The following is an 18,157-nucleotide window of genomic DNA, read 5'->3' as shown; positions in this document are numbered from 1 at the left end:
GTGTTGTTTTTGTTTTTTTTTTGATGTTGTTGTTTTGTTTTCATTTTTGATTTTTGCATTGCTGCAATTAAACCATGCCTCTTCCATTATGGTCTTTTTTAGTGGATATGTCAGGGATCAGGAGAAGGATGGAGTCTTTTCTATTTCTATTTTCTGTCTTTCCCAGAGAACTAATTACCTCTGGGATTATTTGAGTTTCTCTGTTTTTCTCCCCCTTCTCTGTTTCTCTGTCTCTCCCTTACTCTCTCTTTCTCTTTCTCTTACATCTCTTTCTCTCTCTCTCTTACATCTCTCTCTCTCTCTCTTTCTCTCTCTCTCTCTCTCCCCATCTCTTGATAAGCTGTTTTGGGTGAAAGTGGTTCGGAGATCGGAGATGGAAAGAAGACAACAGAGCCTCAGGGCTGGGCAGTCTGTAGCATGTTCCCGGCTAAGGTCTTAGGTCTTTCCATTCTTTGTTCATCAACTTAAACTGTCTCTGTTTATGAATTTCACTTGCCTCAGGACAAATGAGAGGTTATTTCATATACTAAAAGAAATTCTGTTGCCATGGAGAACAGTCTTGGCTTGTGCAAATGCCTTTGAGTCCAGACAGCTTCTGAAAGAAAATTCCCCAAAGCAGGCCAAGTTCTACTCTTGTTCCCCAACGTACTTACATATTAACAGCGAGAGTTTTTATAATGCTGGAAGAAGTTAACTAAGTCACAAATAGTTATTGAGCTTTTCTTATTTCACAATCAAATTTACATGGGTCTGGGAGGTTAGCAGCATAGTTAAACACAGAATTGGAGCACCTGGCTGGCTTAGTTGGAAGAGCATTGCTACTCTTGATCTCAGGGTTGTGGTTCAAACCCCATGTTGGGCATGGAGCCTACTTAATAAAAATTACACAGAAGTAAACAAACATAGAAATTGGGGGATCAGCAATAAAAATTAGAGGTGGAATGTAGGTATTCCTGCTTTTATAGTCAAAGTGCACTGTTGTTTGCCCAACAAATAATGATGTTGATTTAATTCGTTATTGGACTAAAAATAGGGCGTGTATACTGGGTGACTAGGGGTTTGGAAATACCTTTGCTTGGGTCATCACGGGCCCTTAGTAAGAGATTGATGCACCAGAGACTTGGACGTTGCTGGTCCTTTCTGGACTTTCTTCACAGCTGGTTTGGCTCCTCATGTGACATTCTGAGGGTTTATGCTAGACCGCAGCACGTGCTGCTCCTATGCAGAGCTCCCTGCCTCCGCAAGCATTTTTATCTTCTCCGGCATACAAGTTCAGGGACCCGTAAAGAGTCCCCTGTGCCCACGTTCAGTGTGTTACCTTGTGGGTGACGGTCACAGGTTTCACAAAGACTTCTTGAATCAAAATATGACGGACTTCTCTCAGCTAATCGTCCACGTGACTGCTGACCCCTGGGATTTTGTATCCAGCAGAATTTTTGTTCTATCTGTGGTTATTTTAGGAAACTTCAGAAATGGCTGTCTCTCTTCCATCTCCTGTTAAGCCACACTAAATGCACAAGTGTAGAAAGTATTACTTCTCATCAGCAAATGCTCACAGATGGCATTGGTGGATTATTTTAGTCTTCGGGGCTCACCTTTTTAGCTGTGTAATGAGAAAGTTATCTAAGCTTGTATGGACCGTCGGAGATGAAAGATCTAAGAAAATAACCACCTAGCTCAGTGCTGTGGCTTTTTGTTTGTTTGCTTTGAAATGATTCATTCTTAGGTGTCGTCAGAGAATAGCCTGATGGGAATGCCTGCCTGTGTTGGTCACGGTTTACCGAGAGTCCCACCAGGCTGCGAGAAGTGTTAGTTGAGGTGGTGTTAGGTGTCAGCTGTTAGGCTAGGTGCTCGGAACATTGTCATGAGCACATTGGCCCCCCACTTCATGAGTTTGTAGTCCAGTGAGGGAGAGCGGGTGCATGACAGGCCCTCTGAGTGCTGGGAACCAAGATCGGACTTAGCCGATAAAGCCAGATTTCCTTCCAGTACACATTGCAGTGTCTGCTCTGCAGAATGCATTCTAGATCTTATCGGCTTCTGCATCAGACTCCATCAAGATCAAGGTGGGAAGTGCATACTGATCGTTGGCCCTCACTCCATTCCACGGATGGCATCTCTTCTTCATTACAGGTGACCTCTGGGGGAACAGAAAGCATACTGATGGCCTGCAAAGCTTACCGGGACCTGGCCTTTGCGAACGGGATCAGAACTCCAGAAATGTATGTGTGTGTGGCCTTCAGGCGGTCCGTCTGGAGTACTGCTGTTGGGGACAGCCTGACCACCTGTTTTCTGCCGTGTCCCTTCCCTCCTCCTCTGCAGTTCCTCATTCTTCCTTTCCTGTGCCCTTGACCCTTATCCCTTCACATCTTGCAACCTCCAGGGTGGACCAGCCTGTTAATTTTAAAGGTCATTCCCCTTCCCAGCCCCCGAGTTTATACGTGGTGTGCACTGAAAGCAAGAATGGGAGCCTTTTTCTAAAGGTGACAGAGTCACAGGACTCCATCTTTGAATTCTGGGATATTTATTATAAGTAACGCAGAGCCTAAGGAAAACTCTCTCATTACCTCAGTTCAGTGAAAGTTACTTAAATACAATAGGCTGCCTCGGGTGCTCCCTAAGAAGGTTTCAGCCTGAGGCTGTTTTTTTTGGGGGGGGAGTTTTAAAACAATTTTTGAGATTCATCCATAATGCCACCCCATGGATGTAATTTTGAGATTTGGCTGCATTTTCTTCCCCAGACCCTCTCCTTATCCAGTGTGTTTGTACCACAGCCTCTGGGTTACTGTTTTCCTGAAAATGTCAGTGACTAAGTGTTTTGTTGCACATGATCTCCTGCCTGAGAGAATAAATCAAGTGCCGTCCTTCTCATGCATAAATCTTAGTGCCTGGTACTTACTCAGGAAGTACCTTACTTTCCTTTCTGAAGGGGAATGCATCGATTTTGAGGCTGTAGTAACTGAGAGAAGTCTGAGTATGTACCCATGGCTCAGTCTCCTTTTCAGTGCCATTTGCCTTTTTTTTTTTTTTTTTTTTTTAAAGTAAGCACTATGCCCAGCGTGGGGCTTGAACTCACGGGCCCAAGATCAAGAGTTGCATACTCTACCAGCGGAGCCCAACAGGCACCCCTGCTTCAGTGCTGTTTCAAGGGCTGCTTCCAAGCTTGTAGGAGCGGTGGGAACTTGAGTTTCTCACAGGCTGTGGGCTTCAGAGAGGGAAGGAACCGCCAACCTGCTGGAACACCCCCACCAAGCAGTCTTGGGTCCCTGCTTGGCTGTGCGTCGCGTCAGGCAGCATGTCCCCAGCAAGGCTGTCCCCAGCTTTGGCTGGCCAACAGGAGAGGGCTCTGCCTGATGCTAAGCTGATCCAAATGCCCGGTCCCTCGTCTTCTACCTGTCAGCCCTCATTTACACTTTGGGTTTCCTAAATCACAGGGAGATTTCTGTAGAAGATCATTTGGCTGACCTCTTTTTGTTTGTGGTTCAAAAGAAAAACCGTATAAACGCTTATAAAAATGCAAGGAAAAAGAATCAGAAGTTTGCTCCTGGGGATAAAGATGAGCCGCAGGCTGTCCCTCGAACCCTGCTTTTATCTGAATCTCATTTCTTCTCCGCCGTTTAGTGTGGCCCCCCAGAGTGCCCATGCTGCATTTGACAAAGCAGCCCATTACTTTGGGATGAAGATTATACGGGTTCCGCTGAACAAAATGATGGAGGTGGATATTCGGGTGAGTACCCTGAAGGGCCATTTCCTTCCAGGGACTGTGAGGTGCAGGGATGCACCTACCCGCCCGGCTTTTCCCAGCGTTGGGCACAGAGGGGCTCCCGAGGCCTCGGGCCGCGGCGGCTGGAGCCAACGAGCTGCTGCTGGCAGTGGTGAGTGCATGTGATCTGCGAGCTCTGACGGCAAGATGAGCCATCCACGCTCTGCAGACCCGGATATTGCTTCAGCAACCTCACCCTCTCCTCTCTCTTTGTACCGTGAGCACGGACTGACCTGCCCCCAGGCCCTTCTTGTGCTTTTCATTGGCCTGAGTCGGCGTCCTTGCCAACAGAATAGTGACAATGTTATTCAGAACCTAGCTACTCAAGTTAGTAGCACTAGCAGCATTGCTGCCCGCCATCTGTACCCACATCCTACCTGACCAGTTAACGGGTTGACAGATAAAAACTGTATATATGTCAGGTGCCACCTTGATGCTTTGAGATATGTAAACACTGCAAAATAATCCCCACAGTGCTGCTGTTGAACATACCCAACTCCTCAAATAGTTACTGTTGGCTTTTTCTTTCTTTCTTTTTTTTTTTTTTTTGTTCCCCTCCGTGGTTGGAATCCTTTAGACTCCCCTCCAACCTCCAGCTGGTTTCAGGCACGCAGTGCAGTGCTGTTATGTCGTGGCCATGTGGCCCTGCGCTGGCTGCCCACAACTTCCTGTCAGGGGTCGCAGATGCTCAGGGCTCCTCTCCCCCCACCTCCAGCCAGCAGCGTTCCACACTTGACTTCTGAGATGGGCTGCCATACATGCCATGGGTGGGAGGTCTCGCAGGATTTACCTTGCCAGCCCCGTCGTGGCAGAATGCTCCCAGGCTCACCCATGTTGTCACAAATGGCATGCTTCCTTTTTTTAGGCTGATTAGTAGTCCTTTATCTTTATGCCTTGCCTTCGTGGCTGAACTTTCTAGTTTCTAGCATGCTACACAGATTGCATCTGAGCCTTATGACAGCCCAGGGAAGTTGTAGAAGCTGATAGGTAGTAATCGCAGTGCACAGGCCAGGAGACAGAGCAGGGGCAGTTGAGTAGTTTCCCTCTGGAGTCAGCGCTAGTGAGTGGACCGGACTTGTTCCGCCCTGTTTCCTCCCACAGTGATTTGCCGCCTTGTGGCCTCAGACTGTTTTGCCTGGAGGGACCCCTCTGGCCTGGTTTCTATGCTGCCCCCATGGGAGAAGAGAGGTGGAGGCGGCGGCGCTGGCTGAGTGCAGACCCTGAGCTGGCAGTTGCGGCGGCAGAGGAGAGTGAGGTGGATGTGGCTTCTCATTTTCCTTTTGGTTTTAATCCCCTAGGCGATGAGGAGAGCCATCTCCAGGAACACCGCCATGCTTGTCTGTTCAACCCCCCAGTTTCCTCATGGCATCCTAGATCCGGTCCCTGAAGTAGCCAAGGTACGTGGGAGAAATGTGCTGCGAGGCAGTCAGGTTGAGACCTTACAATAGAATCTGATGGTGCGGGACTCGGCGGGGAGAAGCGAGTGTGCATTCTGATTCATGCCCAAATCCCAGGAGCCCCGGAAGAAGCCCTCCAGCAACCTTCAGAGCCTCTGCCCTAAGGGAGAGGTGACACAAGGTAGAACCTTCATTGAAGCCGGATACTCTGGACACAGAGAGCACTGCTGTTTCTATTCAGCCAGGAGATGGGCTGCTCGTTAGGGGCGTGCCCAGCAGGGGGCGGTGTCCAGGGGTGCCCCCCCACCCAGCCGCTACTAGTGCAGGACCTTTTCCCCCTAAATCAGAGCATTATTGTGTCCTGCTTGGCTTTGCAGTGAGTTTGGGGCCCGGCATATGTAAATATAAAATGCCACATTTCAGATGAATTCTTTTGAAGGCTAAATACATTTGAAAGATGAGCTTTCTTAGGAGTGTCAAAACCAGCCTGTTTTTTTAAAACCTGAAAGCCATCGTGCATAATGGCCTTGGGATGACAGCACACCTCTCCACCTGTGTCTTGTGATGTTATTGTTAGACGGCTGTAAATGAAATTCTCTTGTGATCTGTTCTGGAACAGCTGGCTGTCAAATACAAAATACCTCTCCATGTGGACGCATGTCTGGGGGGCTTCCTCATCGTCTTCATGGAGAAAGCAGGGTACCCGCTGGAGCAGCCGTTTGATTTCCGGGTGAAAGGTGTCACCAGCATTTCGGCTGATACCCACAAGGTGAGGTGGGGAAGGACCGAATGCTCATCGAAGTTGGCATTTGATGATTTTGACTGTTGTCAACAAAATGAATTGATCAGAGCGTCAGCTTCTGCCAAAAAATGTAGAAGTAAATCTGGCTCTGTGCTGTCACCGCGGTAGCTGGTTCAGGTGATGAGTGATAGTAAAAAGAGACCCGTTATCTTGGTGGCATGTGGCTAAGAGCATTTCTGTACCCGCTGACCGTATGTGACTGGGACATGCTAGCACCTATGCGTGTGGCCCATAGAACAAAGTTCCCTGAAGCTTTGAGGGATGGAGGTGGGGGTGAGGTCGATGGTGGAATTCCTAGGAGGGTGTGTGTTGGTGCTGTAGCTCCTCGCCGCTGGGGCTCCTGGCCTGCGTGACGAGGGCGGGCTGACGGGCGGGTCCTGTGGAGAAAGGGAAGACCTTAGGTGCTTAGCAATGTCCGGATGCCACCACCCCAGTGGACGGAGAGCAAGTCTGGGTTGGTCAGGAGCACTTTGAGGCTGCGTGCAGACGTGGGGAAGGAACGTTGCCTCAGGAGCGCATGCCTCGTTTTGACTGCACTGCAGAGCTCGTTTTAATCTCAAGTGTAGCGGGGACTGGGTTTTCGGACCCTACGTAACGTGTACAGATATTCCGTCAGGATCCGATCCACTTTCACCTCGGTCCCCAGCAGCCGCCTTTCTCGCCGCCTCTCCCGGGGTTTTTCAGGGAGCAAACTGAGCTCCACGCGTGCTGCAGGGAGAGGTCGTTCGGAGGGCACATTTTCTGTAAGGAAGCCAGGCACAGTTTATTTTCCAGCTGGATCACGTAGCCTCTAGGTTCTGAGCACCATGATTTTTTTTAAAAAGGAAGGGTAATACAAATCAGAATAATGGGAAGGGAGTCAGATGGTGATTTAAGGTGCTCCAAGTGATGCAATTTCCACCCTTTTCCTGGTTTCCAGTGGAAACTTATCTTTGCTTCCATCCTGATTCGCCACCCTGGGGTCGTGTCATGTTTTACATAAGAACCCACGTGCTGGGTGAGGGAAGCCCTCGGACACCTTGTCCCTCAAAGAGAGTTCCCTCCAGCTTCTGACATTCTGACTTTGAATTTTTTTTTAAGTTTATTTATTTTTGAGTGAGAGGATGAGAGCAGGGGAGGGCCAGAGAAAGAGGGAGACCGAGAATCTGAAGTGGGCTCCCTACTGACAGCGGCAAGCCCATTGTGGGGCTTGAACTCACGAAGCGTGAGATTGTGACCTGAGCTGAGGTCGGACGCTCAATTGACCAAGCCCCCCAGGCGCCCCCTGGACTCTGAATGTTTAATGTGAGCGGGAAGCAGAGAGAAGCTGGCGTGTGAGAAAGACGTTTGTGTGCCGAGTGGGGGCCAGAACTGTACACTCACCTGTGTGCTTCTCCCCTTCAGTATGGCTATGCCCCCAAAGGCTCTTCCGTGGTGTTGTACTGTGACAAGAAGTACAGGGGCCATCAGTTCTTCGTTGCTACAGATTGGCAGGGTGGCATCTACGCCTCCCCGACCATGGCGGGCTCACGGCCTGGAGGCATTAGCGCCGCCTGCTGGGCCGCCTTGATGCACTTCGGTGAGAGCGGCTATGTCGAAGCTACCAAACAGATCATCAAAACTTCTCGCTTCCTCAAGTCAGAGTATGTGTGCAAGATTGGGATCCTGCCTCGTCTCTTGCTTTTTCTGCTCGCAGCTTCGAGGCGTCTGCCGGGCCAAGCACCCACACTCCTGGTCTGTCACTGCCTGCCGGAGGCCAGGCATCCCAGGTGGCGGCTCAGGGGTGTGGTGCTAGCCCCAGAGGATGCGTTCCCTTGCCCTGCTGTGACCCGGAGGTCAGACCCAGGCTTTGTCCGTAGCCGTCCTCACTCAGAGGGTGTGTCAGCAGCCGGCAGCTCTTACCAGGGGCCAGTAGACAGCTAAATGCAAACCTGAGCGTGTGTCCTAATCATCTGGAGGGCTTCTTTAAATTCTCATTTGGTAGATCTGGAAAGGAAGTCTGAGGGTTTGCATTTCTAGGAAGTTCCCAGCGGGTGCCGAGGCTGCTGGTCTAGGAATCACACGTGGGGAATCGCTAGTGGAGGAGGAGGCAGGGGGCCTGGGGGCGGGCCAAGTGAGGGCATTCAGGGCTGAGAGCAGGCTGGGACTAGGCCGCATGCTCGGCCAGCTTACCCTTCACGTATTGCCTGCCTATCTCTGTGGCTCCCCTGGGCTGGGGGGTGGCGGGGAGTGGCTGAAGTCGGATGCTTAACCGACTGAGCCACCCAGGCGCCCCTACATATATGATTTTTTAAACTGTAGAGATAGATGATTTTGGCAGGATTTTTTTCTTTTAGAAAAAAAATTGTGCATCTTTTTTTTTTTTCTTAATGTTGACTTATTTTTGAGAGAGAGAGAGACAGAGAGAGTGTGAGTGGAGGGGGGTAGAGAGAGCAGGAGACACAGAATCCAAAGCAGGCTCCAGGGTCTGAGCTGTCAGCATGTGGGGGGGGGGGCGGGGGGAGGGAAGGTCTCAAATCCATGAAGCCTGAGATCATCACCTGAGCTGATCAGGCACTCAACTGACTGAACCACTCAGGTGCCCCTTGACATGCATCTTTTATTCCTCAGATGCATAAAATTCCCATACCAGAATTTGGGAGTTAGACAGGGTAAGAGCCAGTGATTCTGACTCATTGGAGCTCAGTGGGGTTTGGCCTTTGAAGATTTGAAATGTTTAGGGACCACTGCTCAGTCCAGCCACCTGATTTTAGAAGGTGAGAGAGCCGAAGCCCTAAGAGATTAGATTGTATTTTGGGGAGACGTTGAATGAGTAAAGAGGTGATGGCCGAAGGACTATATGTGGCTGAATTTCTTTTCTGTTCCTTTTTTTGTTTGTCTTCAGACTGGAAAATATCAAAGGCATCTTTGTTTTCGGGAATCCTCAATTGTCAGTCATAGCTCTGGGCTCCCGAGACTTTGACATCTACCGACTGTTTAACCTGATGACTGCCAAGGGCTGGAACCTGAACCAGCTGCAGTTCCCCCCCAGGTGAGCCGGAAGAGCCTCTTGCCTTCCTGCGCGCCCTGGCTTCCGAGGAACGCGGGCAGCAAGGTGACCGGAGCGTAGAGATTGGCTGCAAGGCCAGCACTGTGGCCGCCACTGCCGTAGGCGCGGCATCTCATCTTGTCGTCTGGAATTACTCCGGATCCAGAACAAGACAGTTAACCTTAAAACTGGCAAAATTAGGTGGGGGCCTCTTNGTCAGTGGGGAGAAGCCCCCCTCCCCCCCCCAGCGTCTTTCTAGGCTGTGTACTCTCCGCCCGCCTTGTGCACCGCAGTCAGATTGTGCTTGCAAACTGACCCTTTACCTCAAGACCTCCCTCCGGGCCTCTCATCGTCCAGGCCCACTGCTCTCCTCTTTAATATACCTTTGTAATCTAATTCTCCGTGAGGCTTATAGATAAATAAGCACTCCACGCCCACGCCAGGGGCTGTCCTGTGTCCTCCACACATCTCGACCCCTTTCACTTGGTAGTACCGTTGCCAGTCCCGGGTGGACTCCGCTTATTCCTCTGCACGGCCCCTCTGTTCCTCAGTCTCCCGCCAGGGGGCGTTAGAGCGCCTTCTTTGCCTTGAAGTCCTTCAAGCCCCCGCCCCACGGCCCTGTGCCCATGAAGGTGTATCATCCAGGATGAAAGCAGCCCCTTGGTGGTCATGGTGGTCACGTGACTCAAGGCTAGGCAGTTGACAGTTCATGAGGGGAGGGGTGGGACAGGGCTGGCGGCTGTATTCATTCTGTCAGGATGTTCTAGATCATGCTGTGGCCTGGAGCCCTCATGTCAGCGCATGCTTGACAGCCCGTGTATTTGAGCCCCCCGATTCCCAGGACTGGAAACACTTGTCACAAATCACATGAAGCAGCAAGTGATAAATTCCTGTGTGGGGGGCTGCTTCATTTTTCATCTCTTTCCCCCAAGGTTCATCTCTGTCTGTGTCTTTCTTCTCCCGTAGTATTCACTTCTGCATCACGCTGGTACACACTCGAAAGCGAGTCGCCATACAGTTCCTGAAGGACATTCGGGAGTCTGTCACTCAGATCATGAAGAACCCTAAAGCAAAGACCACAGGAATGGTAGGGACACTTGGGGTTTTTTGCTTCCTGGGGAAGCTCAGGTGTCGTCGGGGGGTTGAAATAACCAGATGACCTCAGGTCTGTTCCTGCCTCGGTTCTGTCTCCACAAACCTAATTACTTGGAGCTGATCATCTCTGCCTCACCCGTGCCCAGGGTGTTTGGTCTCACATGAGGTCTGCTGTATATAAAGCATCTTGTGAATTTAAAAGTGCCATACAGAGGCAGGTGGTGGTCCTGTCCCTCTGAAAAGAAAGTTTTGACACAGGAAAGGCAGTAAGCCTGCTTTCTCCGGAATTTTCTACAGCAAATCCCATAGGCTAGTTCCTTTGGGCAGAAAGGCAGACTGGCAAGTACCTGTGAAAAGCTGTCTGGGGTGGGCATGCAGCAGGGGAGAAGGGGGACGTGGAAGTCGGGGTGGGGGAGGAGGGATCAGGGCTGCAGCTGCGTCTCCGACCCTGACTTCTCATCGCTAGTAATGACCTCTGACTGGATTTGTAGGGTGCCATCTACGGCATGGCCCAGACGACCGTCGACAGGAACCTGGTGGCAGAGTTGACCTCGGTCTTCTTGGACAGCCTTTTCAGCACTGACGCCGTCACTCCGCGCAGCCAGATGAACGGTTCTCCAAAACCCCGCTGAGTCTGGACGCTTCGCGGCCCCGAGGGGCTCCTGGCCTTCGGAAGGGTCTCAGAGTGTGGAACAGGCCGCGCACAGTTAGAGCATCTGGTCTTGCTCCACAGATTGCGACGAGGTGGACCACGAGACGGCTTGACCCTCAGGATTCTTGTGCCTCCTCTTACCGTCCTTGTGGGTTTTAACGTGGAGACCCTGAAGGAGTCCGTCACCTAATTATTTTGCCCTTGTTCTCAGATGTTACCCTAGGAATCATTTTAGCCATTTCCTTCTCTAACCTTCTAGCTTTCGACTTCACTTCATCATTGGGTGGCAGCTCTGACCCGTCCTGATCCCCGAGGGAGGCTGGGGTATGGTTATGCGACACGAGAGGGTTTCCTCTGTTCTCTCAGGTGGACGGGCGAGCAGCTCGGAAGCGTCCCCGTGACGCATGTCTCCCCGGGTGGGTGTCAGGTGCACTCTGAGCACGCGGCCCTCTCCGCCCTCCTCTTTGAGTAGGTGAGCCGTCCCTCTTAGATTCACTCTGAGCGCACCTCACTTTATTTTTCCAAGACACCGCTGGGCAGGCCGCTGTCCCTGTTTTGCAGGATTGGAGCAGCCGAGCAGATCTGCTCAGTTTACCGAGGCAGGCTCTGGAAGGGCCTCTTCCCTGCACCCCTGGTCCCCGCTCTGATGCTTGGTTGCCACCATCCGTGGAGATTTGTGTTTGAAGTAGCACTCACACTGGTTTGCGGTGGTTCCCCTGGATTAGGAAGAGAGTGTGGTTTCCGGAGAACCCTGGGCGTTCCGGCCCTGGTGCTGCCTGTCTACATTACAGCCTTCGGAGCACAGCTGACCCCTCTCCCGGGCTGGGGATGATGGGAAACCACAGCCCTCTCCCTTTCTCAGGGTGTCAGAGCAGGATGAGTGCCCGAGTCACAGCTCTGTCATCAGAGTTGGTGGTCCTCCCCTCCCCCACCGCTGTAAGCCGTCATGTAGGAGAACATTGGCTTGAAGGAACAGTTCACAGCTCCTTCACGAGTTGCCTTGACTTACCCTCGGTGGGTGCAAGGAGGGCGTGAGAGAGAGTCCCTAAGGCAGGGAAAGTTTTCTCCCCGTTAGTGTGTGTATCCTGCCTCTTGCCCTGTATTTAGCTCCCAAAGGTACGATGGCAGTTTAGCCTCAGGTACTGGACACTTCTCAGCCCTGGCTAGAACGAGACAAGCTTGTTAGAATAGGAAAGTGTGATGGCAACCATCAGTCGTGGCCTAGGGCCTGGGATTCCTTCCTAAGACTAGTTGCTCAGGGTGGTGCAGGGACAGGACCAAACCCTGCGCCCACTCCCTACCCCCTTCTCCCCTGCACGGGGCCCTAATCTAGGCAGAGCCACTGTCTTCCTCTGAAGACGACATATTGTGTGCCTTTTTCCTCACAGCGAGCAGTAGCAGGCTAGTCCTGACCCAGGCCCTGGGGCAGATGCATCGCTCTTCAAGATTTTTACTTGGGTAGGGGAGTACTTTAGGATGAGTCAGGAGAAAAGTCTCCTCTGTTCCATTACCCTTCTCAGGGACTCCTGAACCACTCAGCCCCTTCAGGCTGGTATCCTCCGGCCTCCCTTGCTGGGAATGCTGGCCAGGAGAGCCCCCAGGCTCCTTAGCATGTCTGTCTGAAGTGGCCTTCAGCACTGTACTTCCTCCGCAATAACTGTGATTAGCTGGCTGTGTCGCTGCAGGGCTGGTGTGTGTGTGTGTTCCTCGTGTCCATTGTGGGTTCCAGGAGAGGTTGGGGTGTGTATGTGTGTGTGAGAGAGAAAGGCTAAGATCCTTTGGACACAGGAGCCACGTTCCCTCCAGTTACTGAACTGGCAGGCGCCGCAGAGAGAGGCGCTCTGGGTGAACTGTCTCTGGTGCATCCATGGTGCTGGACGGACCACCCAGCAGGCCCCCCTGTGGTTTGTCAGCTGCTCCACTGGAGACGCGTGCGCTCTGCAGAGCAGGCTGCTGCTTCCAGGGTCTGCAGGACCTCCCTCTGCTGTGACGGCACCACTACCCGGGGGGCAGTGGTGTTTTTCAAAGGGACCTACTGTAGCCATTTTAGGATCATGAGCCTTAGTTTGACTCAACCCTTGTGGGCTTTCCACTCTCTGTGCGCATAGTAACACCTAGTCTGCGGAGGCGGGCAGTCTTCACGGTGTCCTGTTGCTGGCAGGTGTTACAGTGGCCTCTGCAGAAACTGTACTGTCTTGTCTCTAAATTAAGTAACTAGTCGCGTGAATATACTGCCATGTCACTTTTAATATTACCAGTTTTATACTTGGAAAATGGTACTTGCCTCTTCTCAGTCTTTTCTGTATTTAACTCCTTCTTCCCATCTCAGTGCTCCCTTCTTAACCGCAGCAATAAGATCTTAAAAAGGATTAAGTAATTAAATGTCCCAAATCTTAACTGATGTGGGTGGCTGTATTCAATTATTCGGGTGCGGGTGGGAGATCCAGGTGGGGCGGGGCAGTTCTAGAATTGGCTGCTGGTGGGAGAGCACCCCCTTGTGGTGAAATGGTTGTGTGTGGCCACTGATACTCAAGGCCGTAGCCCTGGGCAAGGGTACCTTCACAGGTGTCTTCTCCAGGAGTGGTGGTCATGCCTGTTTTAAGGAGTTCTAGAACTTAGGTCTTTAGTTCCCCAGGACCCAGGCCCTGCCTTGTGTTTTCTGTCATCCTCATCATCTACTTCTGCTGATACCTTAATGATGGATGGAGCCTTCTGAGGTGGGCCCCAGCCAGCTGGCCACGGGCTTCAAGGCCTGCGTTTGATTTGGGAGCTGGTGGGACCCCTCAGAATAGCTCTGCACAGGTAGCCGCTGGCCATCTTGTTCCACTACGAATGAGAAAAGAGAAGTCTGCAAAGGATTATTCAGGTCCTGGAGGCTGTCCTTCAGGTAACCCCGCTTCTCATTCCATTGGGGCTTTGCCCGAATCAAGCCGAGGAGTGCTGTCTTTGCTACAGTTTTCTGCTAAATGACTTGGGTTTCCTGAGCACCTGCTTGCTCTGGGGTGAGCCCCGGAGAATAAAGAGGCCAGGATATGCTTGGTTCAGGGGCCTGACCCATCCAAGAATTGGTATGTGGCTGCTTACTCCTGCTACTTACTGCCGTGAACCCCTCTGCCTTCCCTCATTGGGAGCAATGAGCCACTTTCCGCTAGAGCCAGCAGTGACAGAAGCCATGATGGAGGCCGGGTTTGATACCCTCCAGCTACAGCCTGGGTAAGCAAGAGTCAGTCAACTCGAGTTGGAGTCTTAATTGCCTTTTTCTTGGGCTTGCTTTCTCATAAGCTCTCCTTAACACCTTCTCATATAACTCCAGTTATTTGCATGAATTTTAGAACAAACATTTATTTCTGAAAAAGTATCGCTCGTTTTTGTCCCACAGAAAAGTCCTTCACATAACTGTAGGGGCCTCCAGGATGGCATTTTCAAGCCCTGTCCCCTGACCCAGCAGAGGTGGGAAACATGTGCTTCGTACTTCCATGTCTGGTGGCTTCTGTCCCCTAACCTGCCGTTGGCAGATCAAAGCCCACTTGGGAAAAGTGAAGTCTGAGGTGGAGCATGCCGGGAGAGCATCTGAATCTCACTGGTTTTGATATTCAGCTTTGCTGGGAACGTGCTGTTTACCTAGGTGTTGTTAGTCTCTAGACCCCACTTAGTACCTCTTACCAACAATAGGCTGATTTCTCAACCACCAGCCTCTATCTCTTTTCTGTCCCTGTTGCCAGACCAACCCATCCAGGGTGAGTGGGTCATGACACCCTGTTGCAAGGGTCCGTGGCGTTTGCAAGTCAGCTTAGTAGGCAGGCACCTTCAGGCCGGGGGTTGTAGGTGAGGGGGAAGGGCTTCCTGAAACCTTGCATAATGGCATACACAAAAGGACACCCACGTGGCACGTGCTGGGGAGAGAGGATGCTGCGCTCCATGGCCCGCACTTCTCCCAGTCACAGCACATCGTGGGAATATTCTACCCTGGAGCCACTAGGTTGGAGGACTGATCTGTAGGAATCGGCTCCTTAGCTGCTCAGGTGGTAAAATAGTCCTCTCCCTTATACGGTAAAACAAGCAAGCCTGGAGACTCTGGCCAAGTCTCTTAAGAAACTAGCAGGATTAGAAATATCCCCATGGAATGGGGCACCTGGGTGGCTTCATTAAGCGCCCAACTTTAGCTCAGGTCATGATCTACCATTTCGTGAGTCTGAGCCCCGCGATGGGCTCTGTGCTGACAGCTCAGAGCCTGGAGCCTGTACCCTGCTTCAGATTGTTTCTTTCTCTCTGCCCCTCCCCCCTCCTCTGCCCCTCATACTCTCAAAAATAAATAAACATTTAAAACAAATCTCCCCATGGGTGTTGCAGACCAGGTAGAGATAATACAGCCTAATTTGTATTTTTGTAAATTTGTAAAATTTGTAAATTTTAGAGCAAGTGTGAGTGGAGGAGCGGCAGAGAGAATGAGAGGGAGAAAATCCCAAGCAGCCTCAAGTCAGCACAGAGCCTGACAGGGGGCTTGATCCCACAAACTATGAGATCATGACCTGAACCAAGATCAAGAGTCGGACACCTAACCACCTGAGCCACCCAGGCACCCTGCACAGACTGCCTTTCTAGTGGCAGGTCCCACCGTGGATAAATACAGTGTCCTCCACACCTTTACTTTTACTCATGGGGCCCCCTCAGCCGTCTCCGCCTCAAGAATCCCATTCAGGTCTTGAAGCATCATTTAAATGAAGCCTCGAGTCACCCTTGGCAATCGCCTCATGTTTCCTTAGCTCATTTCTTATCCTTGCCTCTAGCGTTGGCTTCATTCATCCTGCCTAGTGATAGTTAACTGCTTCCTGCTGAATTCCCTACCTGACCGTGAACTCCATGCAGACAGGGTAGTTTCCTTCTGCTTTGCTGTGCCTTCCATAGAGAGTAAGTGCTTCCCCAGTTTGGACTGACCTGGGGAAAAGCTCGTTCTAGAGCTTGAGGCCGAGTGAAACGAGTTTTATTTTGAGGCATAAAAGCACGCGTGTTTCGGTCACATACCGGGGGGTTGATGTTAGGGTCCTGGTTTCTAAGATAAGACGGTGCATCTGAGACACAGCTTCTTGGGAAATGAATTAGAAAGGGAGCAAGACACAGCCTGGCAAGACCATTACTGTTGCTGCGAAGCCCTGCAGAACGGGAAGATCGTCCTCGATCAGCATACATGTAACAGAGTGCTGGGGATGAAGAGGGGTCGGCAGTGAGGCAGCATCTCCTCCTTCCACAGCAAGGACCCTCCCCTCAACAGAGGCTGTGGGGGGGTCCACTTGGCAATTCTGTGTAGAACATCTCCCGGCTCCCCGGTTCCCTCCCTGGATTCCCAATTCAGTCCCCCCACTGCCCTGAAGATTTCAAAGAGGAAGGGCAGGGCCTATGTCATGGACACCGCCACTTGTTCGATGAAGCTGGCCAGGTTTATGTCCCGTTCTGAAAGGCCGGCACATTCATGGGTGCTCAGGGTGATGTGGACCTGAAACAAAACCAGAGATTAGGGCCCGGCTCATCTACCGCCTTCGCCAAGAGCAGGACAGGGTCACAGCCACGAGGTTCGGCCACACCAAGCACTCCGGAATAGCAGCCAGGCCCTACGGTCTCCTGCAGGCTGCCCGCCCCAGAGTCTCGCAACAGTGCACACCCGCCTCGCGGCTCAAGGCGGGCATTTAAAGATGGCATTCGTTAGGCGGGCAGTCCCAGCTGCTGGCTGTGCGTGGGTATTCTTAGCTCAGGTCACTAGTTTTTCATCCCTCCACACCTCCAGGAGGAGTGAAATCAGCGCTATTAGCAACGAATAGGCCCGATTCCCAGAGTCCTGCCTTCTGTGGGTTTTGCCTTCTTCCTGTCTCCTCAAGCACAGATTCCCTCACGAGTGTTTTCATTTGTGCCTTCTTTCATCTGTAGTGAGACTGGCTGCTTTGCAGGGGTGTTCACGTCGATTCGAGGAGCGAGTCGCAAGGACCAGGAGGGTGGATGGACAACCTATGGGCAGCGAGGCCCCTGGGGAAGCCCAGGGAAGGGCCTTCAGGACGGGCTGGGCTGGACCTGGCAGGCAGGCGTCGCTTACCTTGTTGTACACGTTAAACCATTCGGGGTGGTGGTCCAGTTTCTCCGCCTGCAGGGCCACCCTTGTCATGAAGCCAAAAGCCTGCGTCGTGAAGGGAGAGCCGGGTTAGCGCCCTGGGAGAGAGGGCTGCCGGGCCCCCCGCGGGCCAATGTAAGACCCAGGTGCAGGACGGACCGGCCCCCCACGAGGAGACCCCTCCAGCCGTGGTGGCCCCCTGGCGCCCCGCAGCCGGCTCTGCGCAGGAGCCTGAGGCCGAGGGCCTTCTGAAGCGGGAAGAAAGTCTTGTTACCAGGGCCCCTACCTAACGAGGTGGAAACTCCATGGAGGGGTTCAGTCTTGGCCAGCCTTTTGGTTATCCACTGAAATGCCTTCTGCTTCCTACTTGAGCCCACTCCTCTAAGGATTGTTCCTGAAAGTTCCAGGCATGGAGGGCCCAAGACCCGTCTCCCCACTCTCCAGTCCCCAAGGATGACACTCCCAAGTAAACGGGACCAGTGCAGTGTCTGAGGGTCTTGGGTAGCAGGGCCTTGAGGGAAAGAACAAGGCCTGGAGCGTGACCCCATCCGCCCCAGCCTCAGCCGCTCCGTCCCACCCGGTGCCTTACCCGATTGAAGTCTTTGAAATGGAACTGCTTGAAGATGGCATCTCGGNCACGAGAACTACCCAAGGACAGAAACGACAGAGCGCTACAGGAGCCGTCAATCAGGGGGACCAGGGGAGAGGACGTGAGGGAGGCTAGTTCAGCTTTCCTGAGGCAGGGCCGGTTCGAGCCCCAGTCCCGCCCTTCTCCAGCAAGGTGGTTCTGTGGCACTCATCTCCCTTGGCTTCAAGGGCAGAAGGGGCCAAGAACTTCCACTTTCAGATCAGCAAGAGGAGCCGATGGGACACTAATAGACTCTACTGTTACCACGGGCACGACCCCTGCGTTTGTAAAAGGAGGCTCCTGGGGCTGGCAGGCCTGCTGGGCCTCCCGGTGGGCGATAGGTCTGGAAAAGCCCTGCAGCCTCCTCTAAGTCCATCTTTCTCTGTCTCCTGAAAACACTTGTTTTCTCTGGACTGACCTGGCTTCGTCTGGCTGCCTCTCCTCAGCTCTGAGACATCTGCACCCAGCGCCCAACCCCTGCTCCGTTCCAGGGCTGGCCCTTTCTCAGTGGCTGAGCAGCCTGGTCCACGTATCCAGGCAACTGGATTACCTGATGTCAGCTCGGGCATCAGCACCCGTTGCTTAGTTCTTTGGCCCAGAAAAAAAGTGGGTGGGTACCCTCAGCCACTGGGAGGCACCCCTTCCTCTTTAGAGTCTTCTGGGACCCCCCAAGTTTCACTGAAGTCTGGGGCTAAAATGACAAGCCTCTCCCAGAT

General features: G+C 52.3%; 2 protein-coding genes across 2 annotated transcripts in view; one reads left to right on the top strand and one right to left on the bottom strand.

Annotated features, from left to right (window-relative positions):
- Positions 1-13,113, top strand: part of SGPL1 (sphingosine-1-phosphate lyase 1) — a 56,341-nt gene extending 43,228 nt beyond the window's left edge. The window contains exons 8-15 of the mRNA XM_077778512.1: positions 2,134-2,222; positions 3,622-3,727; positions 5,062-5,160; positions 5,780-5,929; positions 7,346-7,584; positions 8,826-8,972; positions 9,936-10,056; positions 10,556-13,113. Coding sequence (XP_077634638.1) covers positions 2,134-2,222; positions 3,622-3,727; positions 5,062-5,160; positions 5,780-5,929; positions 7,346-7,584; positions 8,826-8,972; positions 9,936-10,056; positions 10,556-10,696 — 1,092 coding nt within the window. The 3' untranslated portion in view covers positions 10,697-13,113. The remainder of the gene's footprint in view (positions 1-2,133; positions 2,223-3,621; positions 3,728-5,061; positions 5,161-5,779; positions 5,930-7,345; positions 7,585-8,825; positions 8,973-9,935; positions 10,057-10,555) is intronic.
- Positions 13,114-15,680: 2,567 nt separating this feature from the next.
- On the bottom strand, positions 15,681-17,444 carry PCBD1 (pterin-4 alpha-carbinolamine dehydratase 1). The gene is made up of 3 exons (XM_077778513.1): positions 17,403-17,444; positions 16,799-16,879; positions 15,681-16,207 (listed from the first exon to the last, which is right to left on the bottom strand). The coding sequence occupies exons 2-3, from the start codon at positions 16,865-16,867 to the stop codon at positions 16,109-16,111; spliced, it is 168 nt and encodes a 55-aa protein (XP_077634639.1). The 5' UTR covers positions 16,868-16,879; positions 17,403-17,444; the 3' UTR covers positions 15,681-16,108.
- Between the last annotated feature and the right edge of the window lie 713 nt (positions 17,445-18,157).

Source organism: Crocuta crocuta, unplaced genomic scaffold (genome assembly GCF_008692635.1).
Source record: "Crocuta crocuta isolate KB4526 unplaced genomic scaffold, BGI_CrCroc_1.0 scaffold167, whole genome shotgun sequence".
Taxonomy (NCBI): domain Eukaryota; kingdom Metazoa; phylum Chordata; class Mammalia; order Carnivora; family Hyaenidae; genus Crocuta; species Crocuta crocuta.
Note: the sequence above shows the minus strand (reverse complement) of the source record. Positions and strands in the feature narration are given on the sequence as shown.